Source organism: Thamnophis elegans, chromosome 5 (genome assembly GCF_009769535.1).
Source record: "Thamnophis elegans isolate rThaEle1 chromosome 5, rThaEle1.pri, whole genome shotgun sequence".
Lineage (NCBI taxonomy): Eukaryota > Metazoa > Chordata > Lepidosauria > Squamata > Colubridae > Thamnophis > Thamnophis elegans.
In genome coordinates, this window is record NC_045545.1 from 22,073,270 (window position 1) to 22,097,481 (window position 24,212).

The 24,212-nt window shown below is 39.0% G+C and overlaps 1 protein-coding gene across 1 annotated transcript in view; it reads left to right on the forward strand.

The window, feature by feature from the left end:
- Nucleotides 1-1,102: 1,102 nt before the first annotated feature.
- ERICH3 (glutamate rich 3) overlaps nucleotides 1,103-24,212 on the forward strand; it is a gene marked incomplete at its 3' end in the record, with an annotated part of 65,772 nt that continues 42,662 nt past the window's right edge. Inside the window, exons 1-5 of the mRNA XM_032217801.1 lie at nucleotides 1,103-1,188; nucleotides 5,216-5,309; nucleotides 14,186-14,311; nucleotides 19,513-19,584; nucleotides 21,522-21,644. Of these exons, the coding sequence (XP_032073692.1) occupies nucleotides 1,103-1,188; nucleotides 5,216-5,309; nucleotides 14,186-14,311; nucleotides 19,513-19,584; nucleotides 21,522-21,644 (501 nt within the window). The remainder of the gene's footprint in view (nucleotides 1,189-5,215; nucleotides 5,310-14,185; nucleotides 14,312-19,512; nucleotides 19,585-21,521; nucleotides 21,645-24,212) is intronic.

Sequence of the window (24,212 nt, forward strand, 5' to 3'; positions counted from 1 at the left end):
CCTTTAAAACAAATGCAATAGCAAGATTTTTAATTCTATCCTGTTAGCAATCGACACCATGTAGTTTTTGTGGCTTTCACCTTCTTCCCTCATTTTTAACCCATTGCTATTTCTGGACAGGTTTTTTTTCCCCTCTCTACATGAAATATTTTATTTACTATTCTTACATGCCATTTCATTTGTCAATGATTCTGAGCAGCTTCCTTGGCCTATGTCATAAAATAAGATTAAAAATTGTACTCTTGTATTTTACTCATAATTTTAGGCCAGGAACAATAGACATAGTTTAAAATGCGTAACAGAAGAAAAAATGATTCATGATCCATGTTTTTCGAGAAGAAGGATAATGGCTAAAAAGGGAGGTATTAACTGAAGCTTTTCAAGAATAGCCTAACCCAGGAGTGTCTAACTCAAGGCTGGGGGCTGGATCCGGCCTGCAGGGTGCTTAGATCTGGCCCATGGGGCCACCCTAAAAACAGTAAAGGACTGGCCTGCGGTGCCTCTGCCAGCGAAAACAGAGCTCAGGAGGGGGGATGCTGCAGGAGACCATCGCAGCTGGAGCTCTGGAGACTGTTTTCACTGGCAGATTGCTTGGGCCACCACAGATACCCCCGACTTGAGTGATGTCAAGTTGTCCATATCCACTCTGGCCACAACCACCCTGGCCCCCAAGGTCAAACTCAACCCTGATGCAGCCCTCAATGACATCCCTGGCCCAGGTTTGACACCCCTGGCCTAACTTAATGGCATAGTTTTGCAAGCCATTGACTTCTTTTTTTTATACCAATCAGCTGCTGGTAAAAATATTTTTTTATCAAAATGAAAAATCAATAGATAAAAGTGTATTATCACCTAAGATCAGCCATTTGCTAGTTCATGGGATTTTTCAAAATGCCTCTTTCATTAGTGACTTTTGATTTTGATTTTTCTCTTTTAGTCCTAATATATGTAAGCATATTTGATTGCTTACAATGTGAAAGATTCAGGGTCAGAAGTGTACCAGCTAAGTGTCCTTAAAGATTTGTTTAGGTGTTTAATTTTGTAACTGAAAAAATTAGTAGAAAAGAGCCACTTGTAATTAATATAGGGTCCATAATCGACTATGGTTACAATAAATATGGGAGTGTTGGAATTTGGAACTTATACAGTGGAAGACACATCAATACAGATACCATACTTGAGAGGAGTGTAGTTTAATCAGCACACTGCACAAGTACATGGGTAGACTGATGGACATTAAGAAATTTTAGAGATCTATATATGTCTACCTTGGGGTCATGTACTTTGGATGTTTAGTTTTGTCAGGTGACCTCTATGGAGTTCTGTGACCCTTTTTCAAACACTGGTTGTAACACTTCATGCTACCTTTTAGAATTGAAGACTGTGTAAGTTAATTAGTCTCAGTGCCCATCCTTTTCCAAAGAAAGAAAAAAGTATCCTACAGATGACTAATTAATATTTCTCTTGCCTCCACTGAGTCATGTTGTCCATGCAATCACTTGGTATGTATCCTAAAGAAGAGTTTTTCTAGCTACACTGAGACAATGTTAATAGTAGCTAAGGTGAGTTTATGTGTTTTAATCAGGGCAACCTGGTCTACCCAATTATGGGACAGAGCATACTGTTTCCACTTTAAATGCATAAAGTGTATAAAACATAAATTTAACACAAAAACAAGGTGAGTTTATATTTTTAAAATACATGTTTAAAAGCCTTCTCTTGTTAGTTGCCCCAAAGTATAAGGCCACACTTATACTTTGGGGCATTATTCATAATACATATACCTGAATTATCCAACCAAGCTGAATGGCAGAAAGCTCATAGCCGGAAAATGGTAGGATTTCTTCTCATAGAGCAGGGGTGTCAAACTCAATTCCATTTGAGGGCTGCATCAGGGTTGTGTTTGACCTCGTAGGGCTAGGGTGGGCATGGCCTGCTTGTTGGGGGTACCTGTGGTGACCTGAACTTTCTGCCAATGAAAATGGGCTCCAGAGCTCCATTTTCAATTGCGGTGACCTGCTGAAACCCTCTGCCAGAGAAAATGGTGCCTGGGAGGGCAGCCCTCCTGAGCTCCATTTTTGCTGACAGAAGGACCACGGGACAGTTCTTTGCTGTTTCTAGAACAGCACCGTGACCAAATCTAAGGACCCCATGGACCGGATCGGCCCCTGGGCCTTGAGTTTGACATCCTTGCCATAGAGGATAGATAAACTCTGGAATTCACTTCCATTTGATGACGTGATGGGCATCACTTCTGACAGTTTTTGATTGTGTAGACAGATTGATTGAAGGATGAAACTATGGCTCCTAATCATATTGATGTCAAGCTGCCTTCAGCGTCAAACAGCCTGGCCTTGAACTATAATGATTAAGAAGACCATTTTTTCCCCTTTGGTAGGCAGATTGAATTGAAAGGGGCTTTTGATTTGGACTAGCATGTTCCTTCATAGTAAATTTCTTCACATGTTCCCTCGCCTCACATAAAGATGTTTTCATTCACTTATATCCTCAGGTATGATCAGTAAGTTTGTGGTAAACAAGTAGTGTTCCATTTGTGGCCAGGAACAGGTAACCAGGAAGAGGGTTGCTGCCTTCTGTTCTTTCCAGCAGTGTAAACATTATACCTGTACAATAGTTTGCTATTAGCATTTCTAAAAGAAAGCCTAGCCTAGGTTTTCAATAATTTGTACATGTTTGAGTGAATGGTATACAATTCATTACGTTGGTGGAAACTATATCTAGGCAGGCAGCAAGTGATGTCATATTATCTGCCATTGTATTGGAATTCCTGAATGGCAGAAAAGCTAATTTGGTTTGAGGAGTTAAGCTCTCCTATGAACTGTGCTACCTCACTACTTTATTTTTGAAAAAAAGGGGCTGAATGCCAGGACTGATTAGATCACCAAAGCTGATTAGATCTACCAAAGCTAGAAGTCTTGTGTTGCAAATGAGTTAGGTCAGTAGATCTTTGTACATGTCCGGTTTTTCTCTTGGATTTTATTGACATTTTGGTGGTCTTGAAAAGACAGCGAAGTATTAACTCTGATGGCTTCTAGGGGAAAAAATAATTTTTAGGTGGCTTCAAAGAACCAAAACCCAAACTGTCAATGCCCGTCTTTCCATGATTAATTTAAAAATGAAACACTTCTGTGGAGAGGTGGAGACGTGCAAATATGTTGAGCAGCTGGCTCACAGGAGTACTGTAAATGGCTAGTTTGTTTTTCATAATCCTGAAGAATCTGCAGCCTCAGATTAGCTTGGTATCATCTTCACAATCTTTTTATTTTATTTTTCCATATCTCCATTCAGTTTGTACTTGTAATATATCAACAGCCAGGATTATTTTCATTTTCTTTCATGCTCAAAGATAACTCATGGGCTCCACCAACCATAAGGCCACTGACTTTTGTGCCCTCATTTTTCTGAAGTGCATTATTACTTTCCAGTATAAATATCCAGGGCCTGACCTTGCTGCTTTCCAAGAATCAAACATGAACTAGCTTGTGGTTAGACAGCAACAAGATCAGTCTTTTACTTAGTTTCCAAGACTGTTCCTCATTATGCTTTCAGAACAGCATTACTGCTTTGCTGTAATGCCTAGTTTAAACTCCCAGAATTCCCGGTTTAGTTTAGTGAAGCAGCCTTTACCAAAATATTTTTCCACAAATCCATAACGTATCCTTTGGCTCTCTGATTCTCCTCTTTTTAACTCTATATATAGGTTGTTCACTCTCTGAATGTGAACTGCTGCTCAATGGTAACAGTCAAACAAGAAATTTAGGGGATTATAAGAACTATTTCACAGTGCCTTTTTAGAAGATACGTATCTTCTAAAAAAACAAAGAAAAACAGTTTTCTATTTCAGCAACACTTCCTTCCAGTCTTTCTTTGACAAACACTAATGTCTCCATTTTCCTCTTTCTCTAAAACTCTGAATTAGGACGATTAAGACTACAGGAGTTAGTACACCACAGAAGCAATTTTTGTGTTTTTTAACTAGTCTTTTCAATGTAAAGAATGAAACCTTGAGTGCTTGTTTGTCTTATTCTTTCCTTTTTTAGAGTAGCTAATGTGAAATCACAGTGGATAAATCTCCTGTATTTTAACTTGTTAGGTAAGCCATGAAATACTGAGAAGGAAGTAAGTAAAAGGATATTGGGTGAAGTATTCCACCCCCCCTCCCAAATTCATGCAGAACTCCAGAGCCAGCAAAGCACACTAAATCAATATTTGGTATAATTACTGTAATCTGGCAGTTTCAGATGCAAATGCAAACAACAGGATAAAGAAAGTAACATAAAACAGTTGCTATAGCACCCGTGTTTAATCACCAGGCATAACACAGCAAACTAAATTATGTGTTTAAAGTTTAATTTATCTCGTGTAGGCTACCTGTGGGATTATTGTGAAACCAAAAATAAACTTCCTGTAATTCTTTTGCCTTTGTCTATGTTTTTATAAAGGGAATAGTTTATTCTTTTTTTTTTTTGCCTCTCACCATCTTTTTGTTTATTAAAACTAAATATCCTGATAGGATGTAATCTAGTTTCAAAGGCATAGGATTAATGCAGAATAAAAGAGCAGAAAAAAATGATGATTCAGCCCATTGAGATGTTTACCATACGATTATGATATGCTAGTATCTCCTTGGTTGGCTTGATATCTAAAAGAGGTACTTCTTTAATCCCCCCCCCCCCCAGTTTTTATCATTGTGGAGCACAGAAAACAGGAATATACGGTAAATACATGGTTTTAAATGTGCTACATATGGACATAAGAGAGTTTACACTCAGTCATTGTAGCTGTTTTAAATATTAACTATAAATTATTGCTACTACTGTAATTATTCTCCCCCTCCACACACACACAATTTACAGCTAACAAGCTAAGCTGGGAATAGCTAACAGCCAATGCAGGAGTTTTTATATTAAATATAATAGCCTCATCAAATTATAGAGGACCTTTCCTAGCCTAACCCCTATTAGACAGAAGAGACTTTGATTCTCGTATTTTCTATCCAGCACATTGATAAATTATAGATGGTTGAAAGTATACGTCCGTTTAGCTGGGTTCTAGGCTTGGGCAGAGCCACTTGTAATTCAGGGGGCAGGGCGGAGAGATTTTAACATCTATGCTATTGTGGATCCCTTTAACTTTCTATTTTTTTTTAAAAAAAAATCTATATTCTCATACTCTGCTGCTGTGCTCACTTCAGGTTCCTTGCAAATTACAACAGCTTAACAGACAAGCATCTTGCAGGCTATTTCAGCAACACCAGGATAAGACGCCATCTGCGGAGGTCAGGACTGGTAGGTATGCAAATACTTCTTCGTTTCTCTAGATTTATCTTGCCAGCTTTCTTTTAAGGAGTTTAAGAAGACAGACACGATTCCCTCCAGTCTTACACCTTGTGAAATTGGTTAGACAGTGAGTGGCTCTGCATTATCCAAAGGGCTAGCTGTATAATAATTTGAACTAAAGTCCTTTGTCCAAAACTATAATTCGGCCATGATTGAAGATTTTTCCTATTTTCCTCGCCTCTTAAATTTATTAAAATATGCTTGTTATTTTAATCAAATCTAGCCAAAACAGACCTGAGGCCTTGCCTGTATTGAAAATGCATGCCAATGCACTTTTATTACAGTTGTCATAAATCATTGTGACAGCACCCAAAGTTACCAATTAAGGTGACAGCATAATATAGTAACCAATATATATGAAGGCTGTAGCCCTAAGTTCATTTTTTAAGGAGTGTCCAACTGAATTTTGTGGGACTTCTGAGTAAGCATCCATAAGATTGTGCTGTATGGAAATTCTCACATATTTTCACCAAGGTAAGAATATGTATCTTCGTATATATGTATGTATACTATTTACCTGAGCTGTAAGATGAGCCATCATAGTGTTACCTGAGATAGTGGGAACCTGAAAAGGCCTAAGAAAGAGTTGAGGTGGGCAAATAACTGTTCAACTGATTGTTTGCAAGGTTATTTTAATTGGAGTTAAATTCTGAGTAACTTTGGAAGCAGAATAGAAACCTAGAGATTCTATCACTGATATCGCTGTTACCCATTATTTCTATTGGGAGAATACAACTACAATGATTTCAGTGTTCCTAAGAATAAACCCCACCTCTGAGAAAACAGTGTGATGTCATATTGGGCTCTGATGTCACATTTAATTTTGGGGTACAGTCTGTTTCTCATACAACAGCTTGTATCCATAGATGTCTGTTATAAGCCACCATGGCATCCAATTACAAGGTGTACATCATGTCATTGTATCATTGATGACACTTTCATAATTTTCATCAGTTACATCATGTCATGAAATGTGATACAAGTATGTAAGTCATAGTTATACCAAAATGTATATGTGTCATCATGTCCCCTTCCCTTCCCTTATTCCTGTGATGGAAGGAAGTAACAATCACCTGGAAATCTCATCTGACCAAAAACAGTTATCTAACCTGCTTCTGCCCATCTTTAAAACACACATGCTGTCATTGGCAGGTGCTGTCTTTTGTGTCAAAATGGAGGATAAGTGGGTCTGTTGAAAAGCAGAGATGTTAGATTCAAATATTTCAACTGTTGTGGTAGTTATGTACTATGGAACAGGAACAACTAATAGAAATGATGTTTACTCCAATATTGTATATTTGCTTTTGCTTAATTTATTTAATAAAACAGAACACAGAGAAAAGACCGAGAAAACTTTCAATAAAACAAAAGCAAAAAATTGTGTTTATAAGAGTTTCTCATACATACGTATGAAATTCTTTATGTAACTGTTTCAATAGAATTGTTTTACAATTCTTTGTAATCGTCCATGCGTAATCTATGACTACAGGCAATTCATTCATAGGGTGAAAGTAACATCAGCTTCAATCCACTGAATAATTGTGGCTATAAATTTATCTTTCTAATGTTGAAGAACTAAACTCTTGGCATTAATAAGGGCACAGAGAATCCATTTCTGCTGCCAGCTGTCAATTCCCATGTTGCAAATATGCAGTTCAAAAGAACATATACATACAAAAACATGAAACTGTATTTCAAAAATAAATTAATGATTGTAAATTACATCTTCCCAAAACAGAGTAACGCTAGGATGGTGCAAAACATGTCCTTTAATTCCATTCAGTGGTGGGTTTCAATTTTTTTTAGAACCTCTTCTGTAGATGTGGCCTGCTTTGTGGGAGTGGCTTGCCAGCCATGTGACTGGGTGGGAGTGGCTTGAAAGTCATGTGACTGAGTGGGTGTGGCCAACTTGCAAAATGAGGTGAAACTCACTTAACAACGTTCTTGCTTAGCAACCAAAATGTTGGTCAGAAACTGTGGCATTTGAAGCATGCAAGTCTTAAAGCTGTCAAGTTACAAGACCCTTGCACCCCTAACCCTTCAGAAAATATCCCCCAGGGGTGTTCAAACTTGACAGTTTTAAGACTTGTGGACTTCAACTCCCACAATTCCTCCTCCAGTGACGTTGGCTCAGAAACTCTGGTATTGAAGCACGCAAGTCTTAAAGCTGTCAAGTTACAAGACCCTTGCACCCCTAACCCTTTAGAAAAAAACCCCAGGGGTGTTCAAACTTGACAGCTTTAAGACTTGTGGACTTCAACTCCCAGAATTCCTCCTCTCGCTCTTCATCTTGATGATGTCCGGATGGGCGGGGGGAGGGAGCTGGAACCGGTTCTAAATGGCACTGTAGATTATCGGAACCTCTTCTATAGAAGAGGTTAGAACTGGCAGGGACCCATCCCTGATTCCAATCTCATTAACAACATGATAATTTACTCACACTCCAATGTTAGACCTGTTGAATTTAATGAGTAGGATTAGTGAACTAAGTTCTGTACATTTAATATTGGGTGAAGATGGGAGGGAGAACAGATGAATTAGAGAATGTCTCAGAAATGTAGAATCACCTGCAATCTCTTGTACAGGGCGGGGCATAACCTTTTCCTAGGGGGTCACAGCAACACTTGTAATAACAACACAAATAATTCATACACCATTCGAAAGCCCATCAAAAACTGAGTTTATTGACACGATTTAATAGTCAGTATGACCACCATTAGCCCTTCGAACAGCATTCAAACGAGGTGGATAAGAACACAACAAATCTTCAAACAGTTCCGTTCGATTTTCCAGATTTTTCAACACAGTTTCCAAATTCATTCTCAAAGTTTCAACCGAATATCGATTTTGACCTTGCTCCTGAATCATCAGAGCTTCCACTTCATCCTTAATTATGGCCCCAATGTTCTCTGCCGGATTGAGATCTGGCGAATTTCCCGGCCAGACGTCATTGCCCCAAAATTCGACATTGTTTTCCTTTAACAATTGCTGAGTCGCATTTGCACGCATGCAAGGAGCTTTGTCATGAAGAAAGACAGCCTCACCAACCACCAAGACATTGTCTGGATCACTGAGAAATGGAATGACATTCTCCAATAAAATTTTCTCACGGAAATAACTGCCATCCCAGGATTCCCCTTTATCCTTCAAAACCCAATGCAGTTTCTTGGCTGTGAAAATGACGAAAATCCCGATGCAAGTCGGATTGTGAACGATTTGTCGATATCGTTCATGTTTGGCGATGTCGTCGACGTCTTTAGCCCAAATTCGATCGTTCTGGAAATTCGGTTTTCGAATGGCATAAACGAAGAATTCGTCAGATGGCGCCAAATGAAGAAAATCTTCCTCGGTCCATTCAGACAACCAATCGCACAACCAAAGCCGATCTTGAACGTGTGTTTGAGTTTTCAATGGTTTGCAAATGACGTGGAATGGCTTCAAACCTTCTCGTTCTCGATATCGGCCGATTGTCCTTTGATCAACTCGTTTTCCACGAATTTGAAGGATTTCTTGGGCCACTTTTCGGTTTCCTTTTCGTTGTTTGCGACTGCCAGTTGCAATGATGGCTTTGCTTTCTTGGGACAGTTGCAGAGGACGCCCTTCTCCAAATTTTGTGAAACATTCTTGGGCTGTTTTGTTCCAATTATCAGTAACCGAATCCGGATGACGTTTCAATTTGTTTGCAATCCATTTTCGATTGATAAACGTCGCTCCAGCATCGCGAGCCTCTCGAAAGGCAATGCATTTTATTCTGTCAATGATCCTTTGTTCTTCCGAATCGAATTTTCCAGCCATTCTTAAAGCAAATTTAACATTTAATAGCTCATTCAATTCAGTTTTTTATGGGCTTTAAAATGAGGTGTCGCGGAAGTTGTAAACTGCTGTCGATCTTGCTGTGACCCCCTAGGAAAAGGTTATGCCCCGCCCTGTACATGCTCCTTGACACGCAGAGCTCAGCCTGCAGACATAAAAGCCAAATAGCTTGGCTTTTTTTTCCTTTTTGTCTCCGACCAATTGGGCTATTTTACAAATGTCTTTCTCCTTCAATTCTGTGAGAGGAAAAATATCTAAAGCAGCCCAAGAAGAATGGAAAAATGACTTATGCTTTCAATTCAGCAGATCCAAAATCTAATCACCTCAACTTTCAATAGTGTAAGTCTGTCATTCTAGGATGATGAAATGGTAGCCACAAACCTGGGCGACTTTATTGATTTATTTCATTTATATCCTGCCTTTACTTTACTTTACTTCACTTTTTTTACTTCACTTCACTTCACTTCACTTTACTTTACTTTTCTTTACTTCACTCTCATTTTTATCCTCAAAACAGTTACGCTGGGAGGTAGATTAGACAGAGTGTATGTTACGGTCAGTGTCATTCAATGGGCTACAAGATTGAGTGGAGACTTGAACCTACGTTTTCGAGTCCCAGTTCAACCATTCTAGCCATTACTATCACATGGGTAAATTGAACTAATTAATGGGAGGTAATCCAACCCTGAGGCTGTTTATATTCCTTTCAATACCAGTGACAAAATGCCTGTCAACACTGGTAGCTGGGGAACATAAATGAGAATGCACTCCTGTCCTGCTTGTGGCTTCCAGAAGTATTTGGTCAACCACTTTGAAATTAGAATGCTGGATTAGTTGTTAGATGGTTAGTTTGACCTGTTTTTATGATATTCCTCCCCTACCAGCTAAATCTAGTTCCTACCAGTAGAGGGCACTTTCATACCATCCTAATCCACTCAGTTGCTTCTCTGAAAGGACTAGGATGCTTCTCAGTATACCTTTAGACCATGACTCTCAGTGGACCTTAAACGGTTAATGAATGGGTTGCTGAACATCCTAGAAAACCCGTGTTTCATTACATGCCTAATAGTGCAGGAAGAAGTACAGAAATAGAAGCATCTGGAATATCCATTCTTTTGTACTGTTTTGCCCTTATGTTATAATCCTCTGCTTAGTGGAAGGATTGGGGGTTTCTTTTGCTTTATATTGCCATTTTTGCTTGTTCATAAAGTTAAGTGATCTTAACTTTCTCTGGGGGAAAAAAAAGCCTCAAGCCCAAATCACAATCAGTTAGAATTTTAGTTCAAGAATTGTGCTCTGCTCATCTGTGTCAGTAATGCAACAATATTCAGTCAAGAGTATGCATGCCTGTAGATAGGGAGCTAACTTTTTTAGTATCTTGAAATAACTTATTTCTCCTCCATTCCCTTAATAATACACTATGCCTACCGTGAGCAGTTCATACTTTCCAATATCAGAAAAGAAAACCTATTTCTTTTACTCTTTGTCTTCCATTTTATTCAAGAAAGCCTATAAACATGAAGCATTTAACCCTATAATTCTATGCATGTTTATGCACATACACAGATACATAGCCGTCATGTGACAGCATTTAGTTTGAGAGTAAACAACAGTAGGCAAAGAACAAAAAGAAGCATGAATTAGAAATCCAAGGAAAAAAAAGATATGAGATAAGAAAAAGAATAAACGTAGTTTAGGCTAACATAACTGACTATGCTTTCTGTATCTTTCTGTATCTATAAAATGTCTTGCTTTCAGCACATCTATGCACCGCTTCATATCTTGCCTTTCGTTATTTAAACTCCTCACTGTCTCTTTTTGAGGAGTGGATCACCAATTGGTCTTCTTTTTGACTCATTCTTTCTTAATAGATTTGTTTGCAATTTGATGGTCATTCACTCTCTTGTATATAATTAAGCTATCCAATTTTTTTCTAGTGGTCACTTGTATACTTGATCCACATTTGTCCAACACCCATTTTTTCTTGATGCTCTTTTTGGTTTACCAATAGAGGAGAACATTTGTAGCTCAGGGTTGAACTCGGGGTCCTTGGTGTATTCTGAGCTTGGTTGTTTTCTTGCAGACATTTCATTACCACACTGGGTAACATCATCAGTGCTAGAAGGGAGTTTGTTCTTCTGTTTGTATAAAGGTATACAGTTTGCCATGTCAATGTTGGTGGCCTTTTTGTTTTATTACTCGCCACTCATGTTCCTACTATCTTCAATTTATATTCAATATGTTTTTTCTGACAATTCAACTCTAACTACCAAAGTAGGCACAAGCACATTCTTCTATATAACTGTTTTTACTTCCTTTAACATTATTTCCTCACTGTCCACTGCCTTTCTACAAATATTAAACATGTTCAGTTTTTTCTGTTCATCTTCTCAGATTAAAATAGATATGCTGTTATCTTTGACAACGTTTAATGAGTTTCTGCTGACCAGGACAGAACAACAAGGATTTAAGGATTCATTTATAGATAAGAGATGAGATATGGGAATAAGAGATCATTTGTTGTATTTTTAGAGAAGGTGATAAGTTACTTAAATTGATTATACTTCTTGTGATGAAAGGGAAAGTCATTTCTTTATATATTTCTTTGCTTTTTCTTTTCTTTATTATTTATTTTTTCTTTTCTATTTTTCTTCTTTTCTTTATTTTTTCTTTTTTTCTTTTATGTTTTATTTTGTATTAGCTTTTTAAAAAAATGTAGTATTTAATAAAATTGGAATGAAAAAAGAAAAGTACAGTATATGTATTCCCCTATCAATATATCTGTATCATCACTACTAGTATTTCTTTTAATTTATTGAGTAATATATTTAAAAAAAATCAAATGGACTTCTCTCACTCTTTTCAGTGTTGAAGTACCTACAAGCGTTTCATTTTTCTTCAAGTTTTTCTTCATATAGAGACCCATTCAAATTTCTCTCTCTCTCTCTCTCCCCTTTGGACATCAAATATTTTGATGAATATAGAAGACGACCAGGGTATTGACTATAAGTGTCACAATGCTTCTTTCAGTGGTCTGACCCTTCTTATTTTTCCTGTAGATGCAACTGTCTGGAATATAATATACAACTGCCATCAATATATGAATTCTTATTGTTCTATAGTTTTATTCATTTATTCATTTATTTTTTTATTCATTCATTCATTCATTCATTCATTCATTCATTCATTCATTCTCTCTTAAATTCTAACTTTCAGCCTTCATTATGGCATGATTGTCACCAAGTAGGCTCATAATTATTGACTTCCACTGCATATCATACTTTAGGTCAGTGATGGCTAACTTTTTTGTCGTGTGCCAAAAGCGCACACACCCATAATGTAATGGGTGTGCGCCCCTCGCACCTCCTGTACATGCACTCCCTGCCCCCGCAAATGAGCACGTGACCCCATGTGTGCATAACCCCTGTGCTCGCCTCCTGTGCATATGCACACATCTCCTGCATGCGCCCCACCCCCACGCTTGCAAGGCAGAGACCCAAAAACCAACTGGCCGGTGGAAGGCACGCATACATGTGTGGTGAAGCTGAGCTGGAGCACCGGTTCATATGCCCTCAGCGAAGGCTCTGTGTGCCAACAGAGAAGGCATCATGTGGTGTATTGACAGTCATCCAAGATGTATATTTACTTAAAAGTATATCCTGCAGAGTTGAATGGAATTTGTTATTTAGTATATGTACCTGGGGTTGTAATTTAATCTAGTGGGATCTCCATGCAGACACTCAGATTATATATTTTGTTCCGAAGTGCTTTTACACAAAGGCAATCTTAAATTTCAAAGGTGGGGGGCGGTTTTCTAGTGTATTAAAACAACTATGGAACTTTTGGTGGGTGTCAGTTTGTTGTATAGGAAACAGGAAAAAAAGATAAAATAAGAATCCAATAGATAATTTCGGAAATAAAGAATAGTAGACTGCTTGGTCAAAAGGCATTCAAATAGAAGCCATTTAGAGGAGAATCATGCCACCAAATGAGCCACTTAGCATTTTCAAGTGACATTTGAAGCTAAATAAGCCTGTTCTATGCTCAAGATGTCTAACACACTGAGAATGACTGATGAAGAAGTATTAATGGAATTTGAAGCTTTGTTCCATCTTAATAAACGTGGCTCACTATCAATAATGCAGCAGCAACCTATTTTAATGCTATGGGAGACCTTTTGGTGACATGGATTGATTAGGTTCTATGTAGACTTGCTATCTTGGCACAAAGCTCAGGCTTTTAGCATAGTTACATTAAATCATTTCTACCCATGAATGGCACCAACTAGAAAGCTTAATATTAAGCTATTTTTTACTAGGCTGCTGTTCCATACTTTTTTCAGGCATGATTTGTTCTCGAGTGGCTTCATAAATCTGGTATGTCAAGGCATGTTTCCAGTTGATAATTGGAAGGCAACTCTTCAATGCTTGAAAAGATGTGTGTTTTGAAAAGGATACCAAAATTGAACTCCAGCAATTAAGCATTTGGATTTCGAATGGTATTATGCCGACTTTGCAAACCGTTTAGAGAGGGCCATAAAGCACTGTGAAGTGGTATATAAGTCTATGTGCTATTGCTAATACTATTAAATCCAGAAAGCCAGTTCAACTCCCTATACCACAGACTTGGTAAAGAAAAAGGAGGGTGTTGGAAAGAGAAAGGGTATTCCCATCAACTACATGCATTGGCATTGCCCACTAAACAGTCTATTAGTTTATCTCTCTGGATATATGTGGTCTGTGATGAAAAAGTCCACCCTTGCTGTAAAGCAAGCAAAACTTTATGTGAGAAGAACCTAGCCTGTTTCCAAATGCATATATAACCAGATCCTGGTTATGTAGAACATCACATTTTTTGCTGGAGAGAAATCTTTGCTTATCTTAATCTCCATGCCCTGAGAGAAGATTAAGATTATGATGAAAATATTTTAGTTTATGGCGAGAAGCTATATAAGTCTTATATCCTCTTTCCCTAACACACTCTGTCTGCATATTTTGTTTTCTTCATGGCAGATCTCAAGAAGTGGAAAAATAATATCAGACAAGGAATACCGGTTAAATGCTATGAAGAAGGATCATCAGAAGTATATACGGGAATGCTTGGCTCAGGCTATTTTCCACAAAGCTCTTGATATGGAAGTATGGTTATATTATGGCTACTCTTCACAAAAGTAATATTCATATATTCAGGATTTCTGAATTCAGGATATCTACAGGTGTAACTGTGTTTAAGATTAGTGGAATAACTACCCCACTGTTTAGTAACCATCAGTATATTATAATTATCCATTTTCACATATTTGACAGTTATTGTGGGTTAGTAATGATCAATAGAATACATTAGAGCAGAAGAATTGTCCTAATAATAAACGATGAAATTGGCAAGGCAAGAACCAGCAATTCCTAATCTAGAGAGAACCATTATGAAAATATACCCCAGGTGCCAAGGCTATCAAGAGACCAGCCAAGAGCCCATTAGCTTAGAAAGATAGTGATGAAGCTGAGCTTTTAAACATTGCAGCATAGATATTTCCAGCTTTGAATTCCTTGTTCTGGGCAATCAACTGTTGGTTTAGACTCTTCATTTTTATCTGCAATAAAGTTTCTAATCTAGAGAACCTTCTGCAAGATAAGTGAACTCCCGAGTAAGGGATTGAGCATCTGGAAAATGATGATCAATTTGTGTGAAGTCTGATGTTAACTCTCAGAACATTTGTGAGGCTTAATTTTTGTTTCAAAAGTAATCTGTATTGATTCAGTAACCTAAGGAATGTCTGTGCTTCTAACATGTGTTAGTGACTATGATTATGGAGAATTACAGTAGTAATTTCATTTATTCTAGATTTATTACTGTAGTTATCAATTCTAAGAAAATGCCTTAGGTGATAGGTAAACTAGTTGTCAAAAGATAATCCATAGTTTTAGAAATAAATGGTGATAATAAAGTTAAGGGAAGAAGCAAAGAGACTTGTAATTGGCCAGATTACTGGTGAGACCTCAGAATGTAAGTAGCCCTTGGTCACTAGATTCCACACAGTCATCTCCTGTGGGAAAGACAGCAGGAGGTCATGTCCCATCTGTGTACTCAAGAACTGGTCACAGCCCATCAGAAAAATGCTTACTTCTACCCATGTGAACACCAAAGGTCATGGGAAACTGGCAAGAACAAACAAAAGCATAGATATAAAGAGTGAGGAAGGACAGGAAGGAGCAGACGCTATTTCATTCACACAAAAAGTGGAAACGTGGCTGGAGGTAGGCCTCAACCTAGCTTGGTTCAGCCTATCAGTTGTTTCTACCTTCTGACTTCCTTTGTGATGCTACTGTTTCCCGTGGTTTCACCTATAACTCAGAGATATGGTTCAGGAGTAGCCCCGTAAAGAAATTTAGGTCTCTGAGCCTTGCTAAGAAGTCAGTGTTCATTTTATACAGGTTCTTGGCAAAGTTGAGAAACCTAGATGCTACTTCCCTAATGAACAGAAAACAGCAGTTGAGACCAACTGTCTTAGAATCTTGGAATTCTAAGGAGGTACCACCTAAGTCAGATGTGCATATACATACACACTTGCACAAACATGGAGATTATTTAGTAGTGACTATCACTTTCCCCCCTTGGCTGATCAAACATCTGGTAACATCAGAAACACCTCACACAGCCAAAATATTCGAAGAAATCTTATGGATCATCTAAGCCAATGGTTCTCAACAGTTTGCCAATGGAATTGCCAAAGAGAGTTTTGTTGTGGACTTCCATTACCCTTCCTCCTATACCTAAACAGACAGAAATCTGCATTGGAGGAGAAACGATGGCAGCGGAAAGCTATGACTTGGTTTGGAAATATAATATTTTTTTTATATTCCCTTCTCCCCATTTCCTTTCCTGACATAAACAAGAAAATTAAATAGATAAGGATAGTGAGGAAAGCTTTGGGGGTAAAAAAATCTAAATAGGACCTATGAAAAGGAAATAATGGGGCCTAGCCCTTTGGGATAGAGATAGGAGATCTCATGTGGCTTTTAATGATGATTTTTCTTTCTGCATTTTCTGCTGGAATGAAAAATAGTGGCTTGTCTTAGTCTGGGTTCTTCAGATATAGTGGATTACATCTCCATTAAAGCCCAGCCAGAGTAGAAGTTTAATCCATAACATTTGAAGGGCACCAAGTTGGGAATATTTGTTAAATAAACTGTAGTATATATTTTGAATGTAAATTAAACTTGTTCCAATATGAGAAGTAGTAGCGGAAATGTATGGCTACCACGTAAAGATTTTGATCATCTCACATATCAGAGAATTTTATTTCTTTATGGGCTACATTGGGCATATACAGTACCTTTTTGTTGTTCCTCTATGACTATCATTTATTTGTTTTAAAAATCCTCAACAAATGCCTTGCTGATGACATTTTACTTTCTGCGGTTGAAAAAAAATGATGTTACTATGCTCGTTAGGACTACAAGCTCGTCTTTTCTCCCTCATTTGTTCAAAAATATATCACCTATACTTGGGCCCATTCATACATCACACACAATATATAACATTTGCCTATTCAGTCTTACAGACAGATCTTTTTTCTTTCATGAGGCAGTTAAGTGCAAACGGAACACTTCTATTGGACTTTCTTGTTGTGCCTGGGGAATTTCATGTGACTACAGTGCATAAGCTAAAAAGAATTCATAAATGGAAGACCTTTTCAAACCTAATTGCTTTGTAAAAATAAAGCAAATAGGAAACAATTCCATGTTTAGGAAAGTCCACATGCCAATATATCTATATTGCCAGTTTGTAATTTCACATTCAAGATTTAGATTTGATCGGCTAATTTAGGATGTGTCTTCACAACACAGTAAGCTGTACAAATATTGTTGAGTAGGTTACTCAGGGGTGGGATTGAAAAATTTTAGCAAATGGTTCTCTGCCCGGTTTCTGGGGGACGTGGCCATGGCGGGAGGGCATAGCCTACTCGGCTTCCTGCACCATGGCTTCTCAAGCCTCTGGGAGGGTGAAAATGGCCTCCCCTGGGCTTTGAAGGCCCTCCGGAGGTCGGAAACAGACCCATTTCCAGACTTCCAGGTGGTCCATTTTTCACCCTTCCAGAGCCTCCATGTGGGCCCTGCACTTACCTGGCATGATGAACGGGCCATGTGGAGAATCCTGGGAGTGGTAAGGCACGGTAGGAGGGGCTAGCCAGTCTTTTCAACTCCCGGTTTGGTGAACCAGATGTAAAATTAGCATCCGGTTTGCCTGAACCGGTCCGAACTGGCTGATTTCCATCCCTGGATCTACTTAAGATCACTGCATTTTTCTCCTGAATAGTACAGCTTGTTTGGGTCTTGTATATTCTGTTAGGGTTCCTGGGAGCATGTAAAAGGAGAGCACCCATGTTTTATTTTCAATTTGTTATTCTTCAAAGTACCATGCAAAAAACACAGCAAGCCCTAAATTAGCTAGAAATGGGAGAAAGAGCCAGCAGGGACAAGTGTCCTATCTCAGGGATAAGAGTCCTGGGACAAAATCTAGTTCTAATACTTAGATTTCTTGATAGACAAGGATTAAGGTAAAATATTTCAGAAACATTAAAGTTAAGATATTTCAATAATAAACATTGCGTCAGAATTTTGACAAGTACAAAAATCTAGATGACTTCCTTGATGGCACCAAAATGTTGTGAGGGCTAATGTCTTTGTTGCCATGTAGTAGTGATAGTTTGATTTTTTCCTATCTGGATATGGTCAGCCTAGTTTCAGACACTGAATGCAGCATTGCATGTCAACAACTTTAGGCAGTAATTATTTCAAGACATTAGAGCTAGACACTGAATCTTTAGGACTGATTTCCCCACACTTTTTATTCTTGCCTTGCCCCTGCTTCCTTCTGAAGAGACTATTCCAAGGGGCCTTGACTGAAAGTGCATATTACAATAACCCATCCTTAGCAGTTCATCTGAATGCAGCTAAATTTACTTTTTTATACTCCTATTTTATATGCAAGCATTATGTACTGAACGTAGGAGATACCAAAATTTTTGTTAAAGGATTTGGTCCTAGGAGCAGTTGGGCATATATTAAAATAATGGCTTTTAAATTGCTGAGTTTTTTTCCCCCCAAAGATTTTTGAGGATCTTAGTCTTTAGTTATAACATTTACAGATGTGTTACTAGATCCAAATCTCCAAGGGATTTACACGTACGAGCTTATTGCCTATTACCTAAAAAAAACTGTGAAAATGGTTGTCTCTCAGGATTAAGTTAGACACGACACTCCACACCTAGCACCTGCTGTCTACATTTAAAAGACATTTTCACAAAAGCTCATTAGGTATAGAGTGTCTTGTTATACTTCCTTGCAGAGGAAACTAGGCATGCTCCATTTTTAACAGCAACTTTGAGAAACATCGGGGAAATGCTTGTACCTGTCCAGATAAATTTTCAATACTTAAGCAGCCTTCTCCACTTAATGCGGTATAGGTGATGGCTTTGTTCACCGCATTCATCTTAGAAAATTACTTCATTATTGAGTGGTGAAACTGCAGTGCTTAATTACGTGACATGTGACTACAGTGCATTTCACAGTGGTAAAATGTTTGGTCTGCTTGGGAATTGCCGCTTCTTTTTCCTTCCATTCTGCTGAAAGCCTCCCTAATTATTGTGATGCATTGCAGAAAATGGGACAAGATGTTGTCGAAACAGGCACCCCATTTTGGCCCGCGCACATTCTGAGAATTACATTTGGATTTTATAATGTTCGATAGACAGCTAAAGCATTACATAATTTCCCCATCCCATCTCTTCTGTTGTGCTCTCAAGTACTACTTGTGTTCTTAAAAGGACTATAAATCATCATTATCAACTAGGCTGGGAGTGTTGCTTGCTGGGAGATGTGGTTTGAAAAGACAGAAGGAAGAAGGAAGAAAAAGAAAGGGAACAGGTTTCTAGGATGTAGGAGGATTAATAATAGCTATTTGAATAAAGCTCATGTCTTTAATCACTTGACATTCATTCACTTGCACTTTGATATGAGCCTTGCTTACACAATCAATTTGACCAGCCATTTTGGTGGGGAACTTTCTTCTCTATTTATATTTTAAAAAAATCAAGGTCTTCACTCCTCCCCAAAGGCCACCAGAGCAATATATAAAAACCAGAAAGAATCTCAGTCCTACTATCCAAAAGAGATTATGAAGAAAAAAGAAAAAAGCAACACTTAAAGATTGGGAGGAAAGACAAAAGCTGTAAGAGCTGAAGAGTAATATTATGTGCTCTAGGAATGATGTAACCATATGGTAAATCTGAAATGTGATTTTGTCTTTACTTTTTATTCTTTAAAAATGGACCAATTAGCGACATCATCAGGGTGACGTAAAAAAAAAAGTTGAGAGTTCGGCAAGGCGAGAGCGGATCCAGAAAACCAAGGTAACAATTTCTCTCTTTTTGAAAAGAATTCCTGACTACTTCCATGAGTAGAATTGACTGCTATTGATAAGACTTAGAGATACATGTTTGTTTAGGGCTATCAGTTCTGGATTGCAAAAGTCTCCATGACTGTTAGAAAAGCATCAAAAGAGAGTTTACTGAATTCCCTTGCTGCCCTCTAATGGTTGTCCTCAGGGTTGGGATTGAAAATTTTTAGCAACCAGTTCTCTGCCCGGTTGCTTGGGGGGCATGGTGATGGGGGGGCATGGCCTACTCAGCCTCTTCACTGCGAGGGGGGATTTTTGCCCTCCCCAGGCTCTGGACATTTTCCTCAAGCCTCTGGGAGTGCAAAAACAACCACACCCGGGCTCTGGAAGCCCTCCGGAGGCCGGAAACGGGCCCATTTCTGGACTTATAGAACTTACAGTAGGCCTGTTTTTTGCCCTCCCCAGGCTCCTGAGGTTTTCCCCAAGCCTCCAGGAGGGTGAAAATGCCTCCCTGGGCTCCGGAGGCCTTCCAGAAGCCAGAAACGAGCCGGTTTCCAGACTTTCAGAACTTCAAATAGGCCTGTTTTTTGCCCTCCCAGAGTCTCTGCACCAGGCCCTGTACTTACCTGCATGATGAACGGGCTATGTGGAGTCTCCTAGGAGGGGTGAGCAGGGCCAGCCAGGCATTGCAACTACCGGCTTGGCAAACCAGATGCAAAATTAGCATCCCGGTTCACCCAAATTGGTCCAAACTGGCTGAATCCCACCCCTGGTTGTCCTGTTTTTTTTGCAGCATAAATTTCGTGGCCCAACACTTGATCTGACTTTATGAGCTGCTCCTTTTTCCTATATCTAGCAATTACATTACTTTTTATTCTATTCATGGTGGGCATTTGGTTACATTCTGCTACTGTTTCTTAATTATTTTCTCATGGTGCAGCATAATTACATTTATATAAATAGAAAAGCCAATTTGAGAGCCTGTTTGATAGAGTTGTTGAAGACACCAGGCTAGAACCAGGAGATAGTCAGTTTTAGGCATCTCTTTGACATGAAGTCAGCTGGGTGTCTTTTGGCTGATCACACTTTCTCAGCCCTAAGAAGAGGGCAATGGCAAACCACAAATAATTCCAAGGAAACTGCACAGGCTGCAGTCCCCAGGAGTTATAACTGACTCAAAGGCAGCAAAAAATAAAACTAAAGCAAATTTATTAATATTTGAAGGTTCAGATGTGGACCTTGATTCTACAGGGATTTGAGGATATTGGTGGAATTCCTGGGTAGAAGTCTTATTTACAAAAAGCTTTGCCAGAGAGCATTATTTCATAACAATATTGTTTACTCAGGTATCTCAAGCCATGTTCAGGCATTACTGTTCCATGTTCAAACTGATGCTGGATAAGAAGTAAGCAGGCCCTCCCCCCTTTCCTTAGCCATATGCTTACAGTACAGCTCTCTGCAGCAGCCACATTAACTTTACAGAGAATTGCCTTTACACGAGTATACAGGAGTCTGACTGTCTCACATGGGATTGCTTATATATAGAATTAAGTATTTGCTAGAGACCACAGGCTGTATAAATTAAAATAATCTCTGCACATATGTCACAAGCATGGGGAATGAGGTGAAGAGATGCTGCCTAGGAAACCATCCAACAAGAGAAGCAGGACCCTTTAGTGGCTTAATGGTTGGAGAAAGAAAATTAGGGATGACCCCCCCCCCAATGGATCAAGTAGTTAAAAATAGTCATGGGAAATCTGTACTTTCAGACTTGCAAGATTCTTTTAAGGTAGCCTTACATAAAGCAGAATTAGTCCACCTAGTCATATTTCTGTTTGGATTCACCTGGGACAGCTGAGAGATATGGAAAAGGAGGCTGCTCACTGTTACACATAAGGTAACTTGTACATGTATATGTAATGTCAAGTGTGTCATTTCTTCTTCATTTAGGCGGAACGAGTGAGAAAGGCAGGAGATGGTTCCCATCACTTGCTTTCCCCACATCCACCCACTGTACCAAGAAATCGCTCTGGGCGGCGCAAATTGGGTGAGAGAGGACCATCAAGTCACACGGTGAGGCTCTAATGAGGCTCTATAGGATGAGCCATAGTCCTGTTTCAATTTTGTTTCTACAGTTTCCTACAACTGGAGCCTAGTTTAATGGAATCGAAGTGATATCATGCAAATTTGCAACACTGGAAGACTTCTCTTAAAATGTTTATTCCCTTTTCATCCAAAGGATGTAAAGGTATCATACATGGCTGTGGTTATAAAGGACATTTGCAGATTTTCACCAAATGTATATAGATGGAGAGATGGGATTTTAGTGAAGTGTGGCCAATCAGGAAGGCTGCGGATCCTTTGAAGAAATGTTTGAATAGTGAAAATAAGATATTCCAAAATAGTCCTTGGCTATCTAGAAACTAAACAAGTCTGGCATTCATTTTATCCATGAGAATTTCTCTGAATCTCTCTCCCAGTTTGAAATGATTTTGTAAAACAAATTCTCTTTCATGAGACTGAATTGATTAAAAAAATGCTGGGGATTTCATGGCTCAATTGGCCATATGTACTTATTTTATCCTCCTAACAACTTAGCAAGTATGGCTTGTTTAAAGACTGAAGTATCTATAACAGGTGAACCTTTTTCACCTCGGATGCCAAAATCACGAGCTCATGAGCTATCGTGTGCGCTTGTGTGCCCAGCCCCATAACAATGCCCTGCGGGCCGTGCCCCCTATGCATGCATGCGTGACATTCCACTGCTCCACACATGCGTGGATGGCTTTCTAGAAGCCTGGAAGGGTGCCATAGGTTCGCCATCACGGATCTATAATCACCTTATGTATTTTGATACTTGAATATGAAGATCTGGCTACTCAAAATCAGTGTTACAGGTATTACTTATCTTTATTTATTTAATTTATTACGGCTACCCAATTCTAGAATGGCACTGGATGGCTTAAAATATACATGTGGTATTCTTTTTAATTGAAAAATAACAATTAAAACAACTTGACCACCTAGACCAAAAGAAGCAATTCCAATATATAGAAAAAAGATTTTATATCATGTGAGTTCATTTATAATTCATGTAACTTTACATTTGTGTCCAAGTATATGCGCCCAATTGATCTTTTAGCATGTAAAAGAACTCTGTTGTGGGATGACAATACAAAGAATCCTGCTTAATTTCATGAAAACTCTCTTATACGAACATTATTTTCTCCAAAATGTGACTATTTTAAATATATCTCTATTAGAATATAGCTATTTTTGAATACAGCTGGTCCTTGATTTACAACCATGATGGAGGCTGGCCATTATTTGATCAAATCAAATCAATCAATCAACCATTATGGTCACAAGTGGTGCCAACTGTTAAGTGAGATGGCCTTGCTTATTGACTCCTACCCCCATCTACAAACTTCACAAACAAATGGCACCTCCTTAAAAAAACAGAGTCCCCTACAGGCTTGTGAGAATAATATTTGCTTACAGAATAGCATAAGGTTGCCACAAGGCAGGCAACCTCTATAGGAATGCTGAGTCTTGCATTGCATCAGCCAAGCAGGTCTCTGCAAAAGACAGAAAGGTAAATTAGGTGCTGTTGGATGCTGGAGCTGACTGAGGAGCAAGCCAAGTCCTGCAAGTCTCTGGGTGGCTGAATGGGAAGAAGACCTCAGCCTACAAGCTCTCACAGCCCCACCTGCGCTAATAGTGTCTGCCTCCCAGCTTTAGGCTCCCTTAGGTGGCTGATTACAAAACAGAGCCTTGGCTTATAAGTTTTCACAACCCGACATGTGCCAGTAGCATTCAGTACCCAGCTCCCTTAGGGGGCTCATTGGGAAGCAGGCCTTGGCCTGCAAGTTGCCACAGCCCCATTGGCAACAGTAGCAGCTGCTGCCCAGCTTTACACACTGTCTTGGGTGGCTGAGTGGGAAGAAGGCCTTGGCCTACAAGGTCTCAGAGACCTGTGTGCACCAGTAGTGTTGGCTGCCTGGCTTTAGGCTCCCTTGGGTAGCTGAATGGCTGGGTGGAAAGCTGCCTGAGGCCTGTGAGGATCCAGCAGGATGGGGTGGGGGGAAGGAACTCTGCAGTGGCCATAACTTTCAAACTGGGTCATAAGTAACTCTCGGGAGAGCATCTGTCATAACCTGGAACAGTCACTAAGCAACTGATCATAAGTCAAGAACTACATGTGTCTCTTTGAATGAAATACATATTGGCTTATTTCACTTAATTCATCTTTTGTACAATTTAGCTTAATGAATATAAATTGATATAGATGTAAAACTTCTATCCATCTATCCAGGGGTGAAATTCAGCATGTTATGACAGGTTCTGGAGAACTGGTAACAGAAATTTTGAATAATTCGGGGAACTAGTAAATACAACCTCTGGCTGGCTCCAGAGTGGGGAGGGAATGGGGATTTTGCAGTATCCTTCCCCTGCCACGTTCACCAAGCCACACCCACAGAACCGGTAGTAAAAAAAAAATGAATTTCACCACTGCAACTATCCCTTTTGAACCCCAAAGTCCAAATGTAGATAGATTACAATTTCATTTTCAGAAACATGCATAAGCTACATGTTTTTAAGTTAGGGATAGGCAGTGTGGTGCCCTCTCAGTGTTTTTTA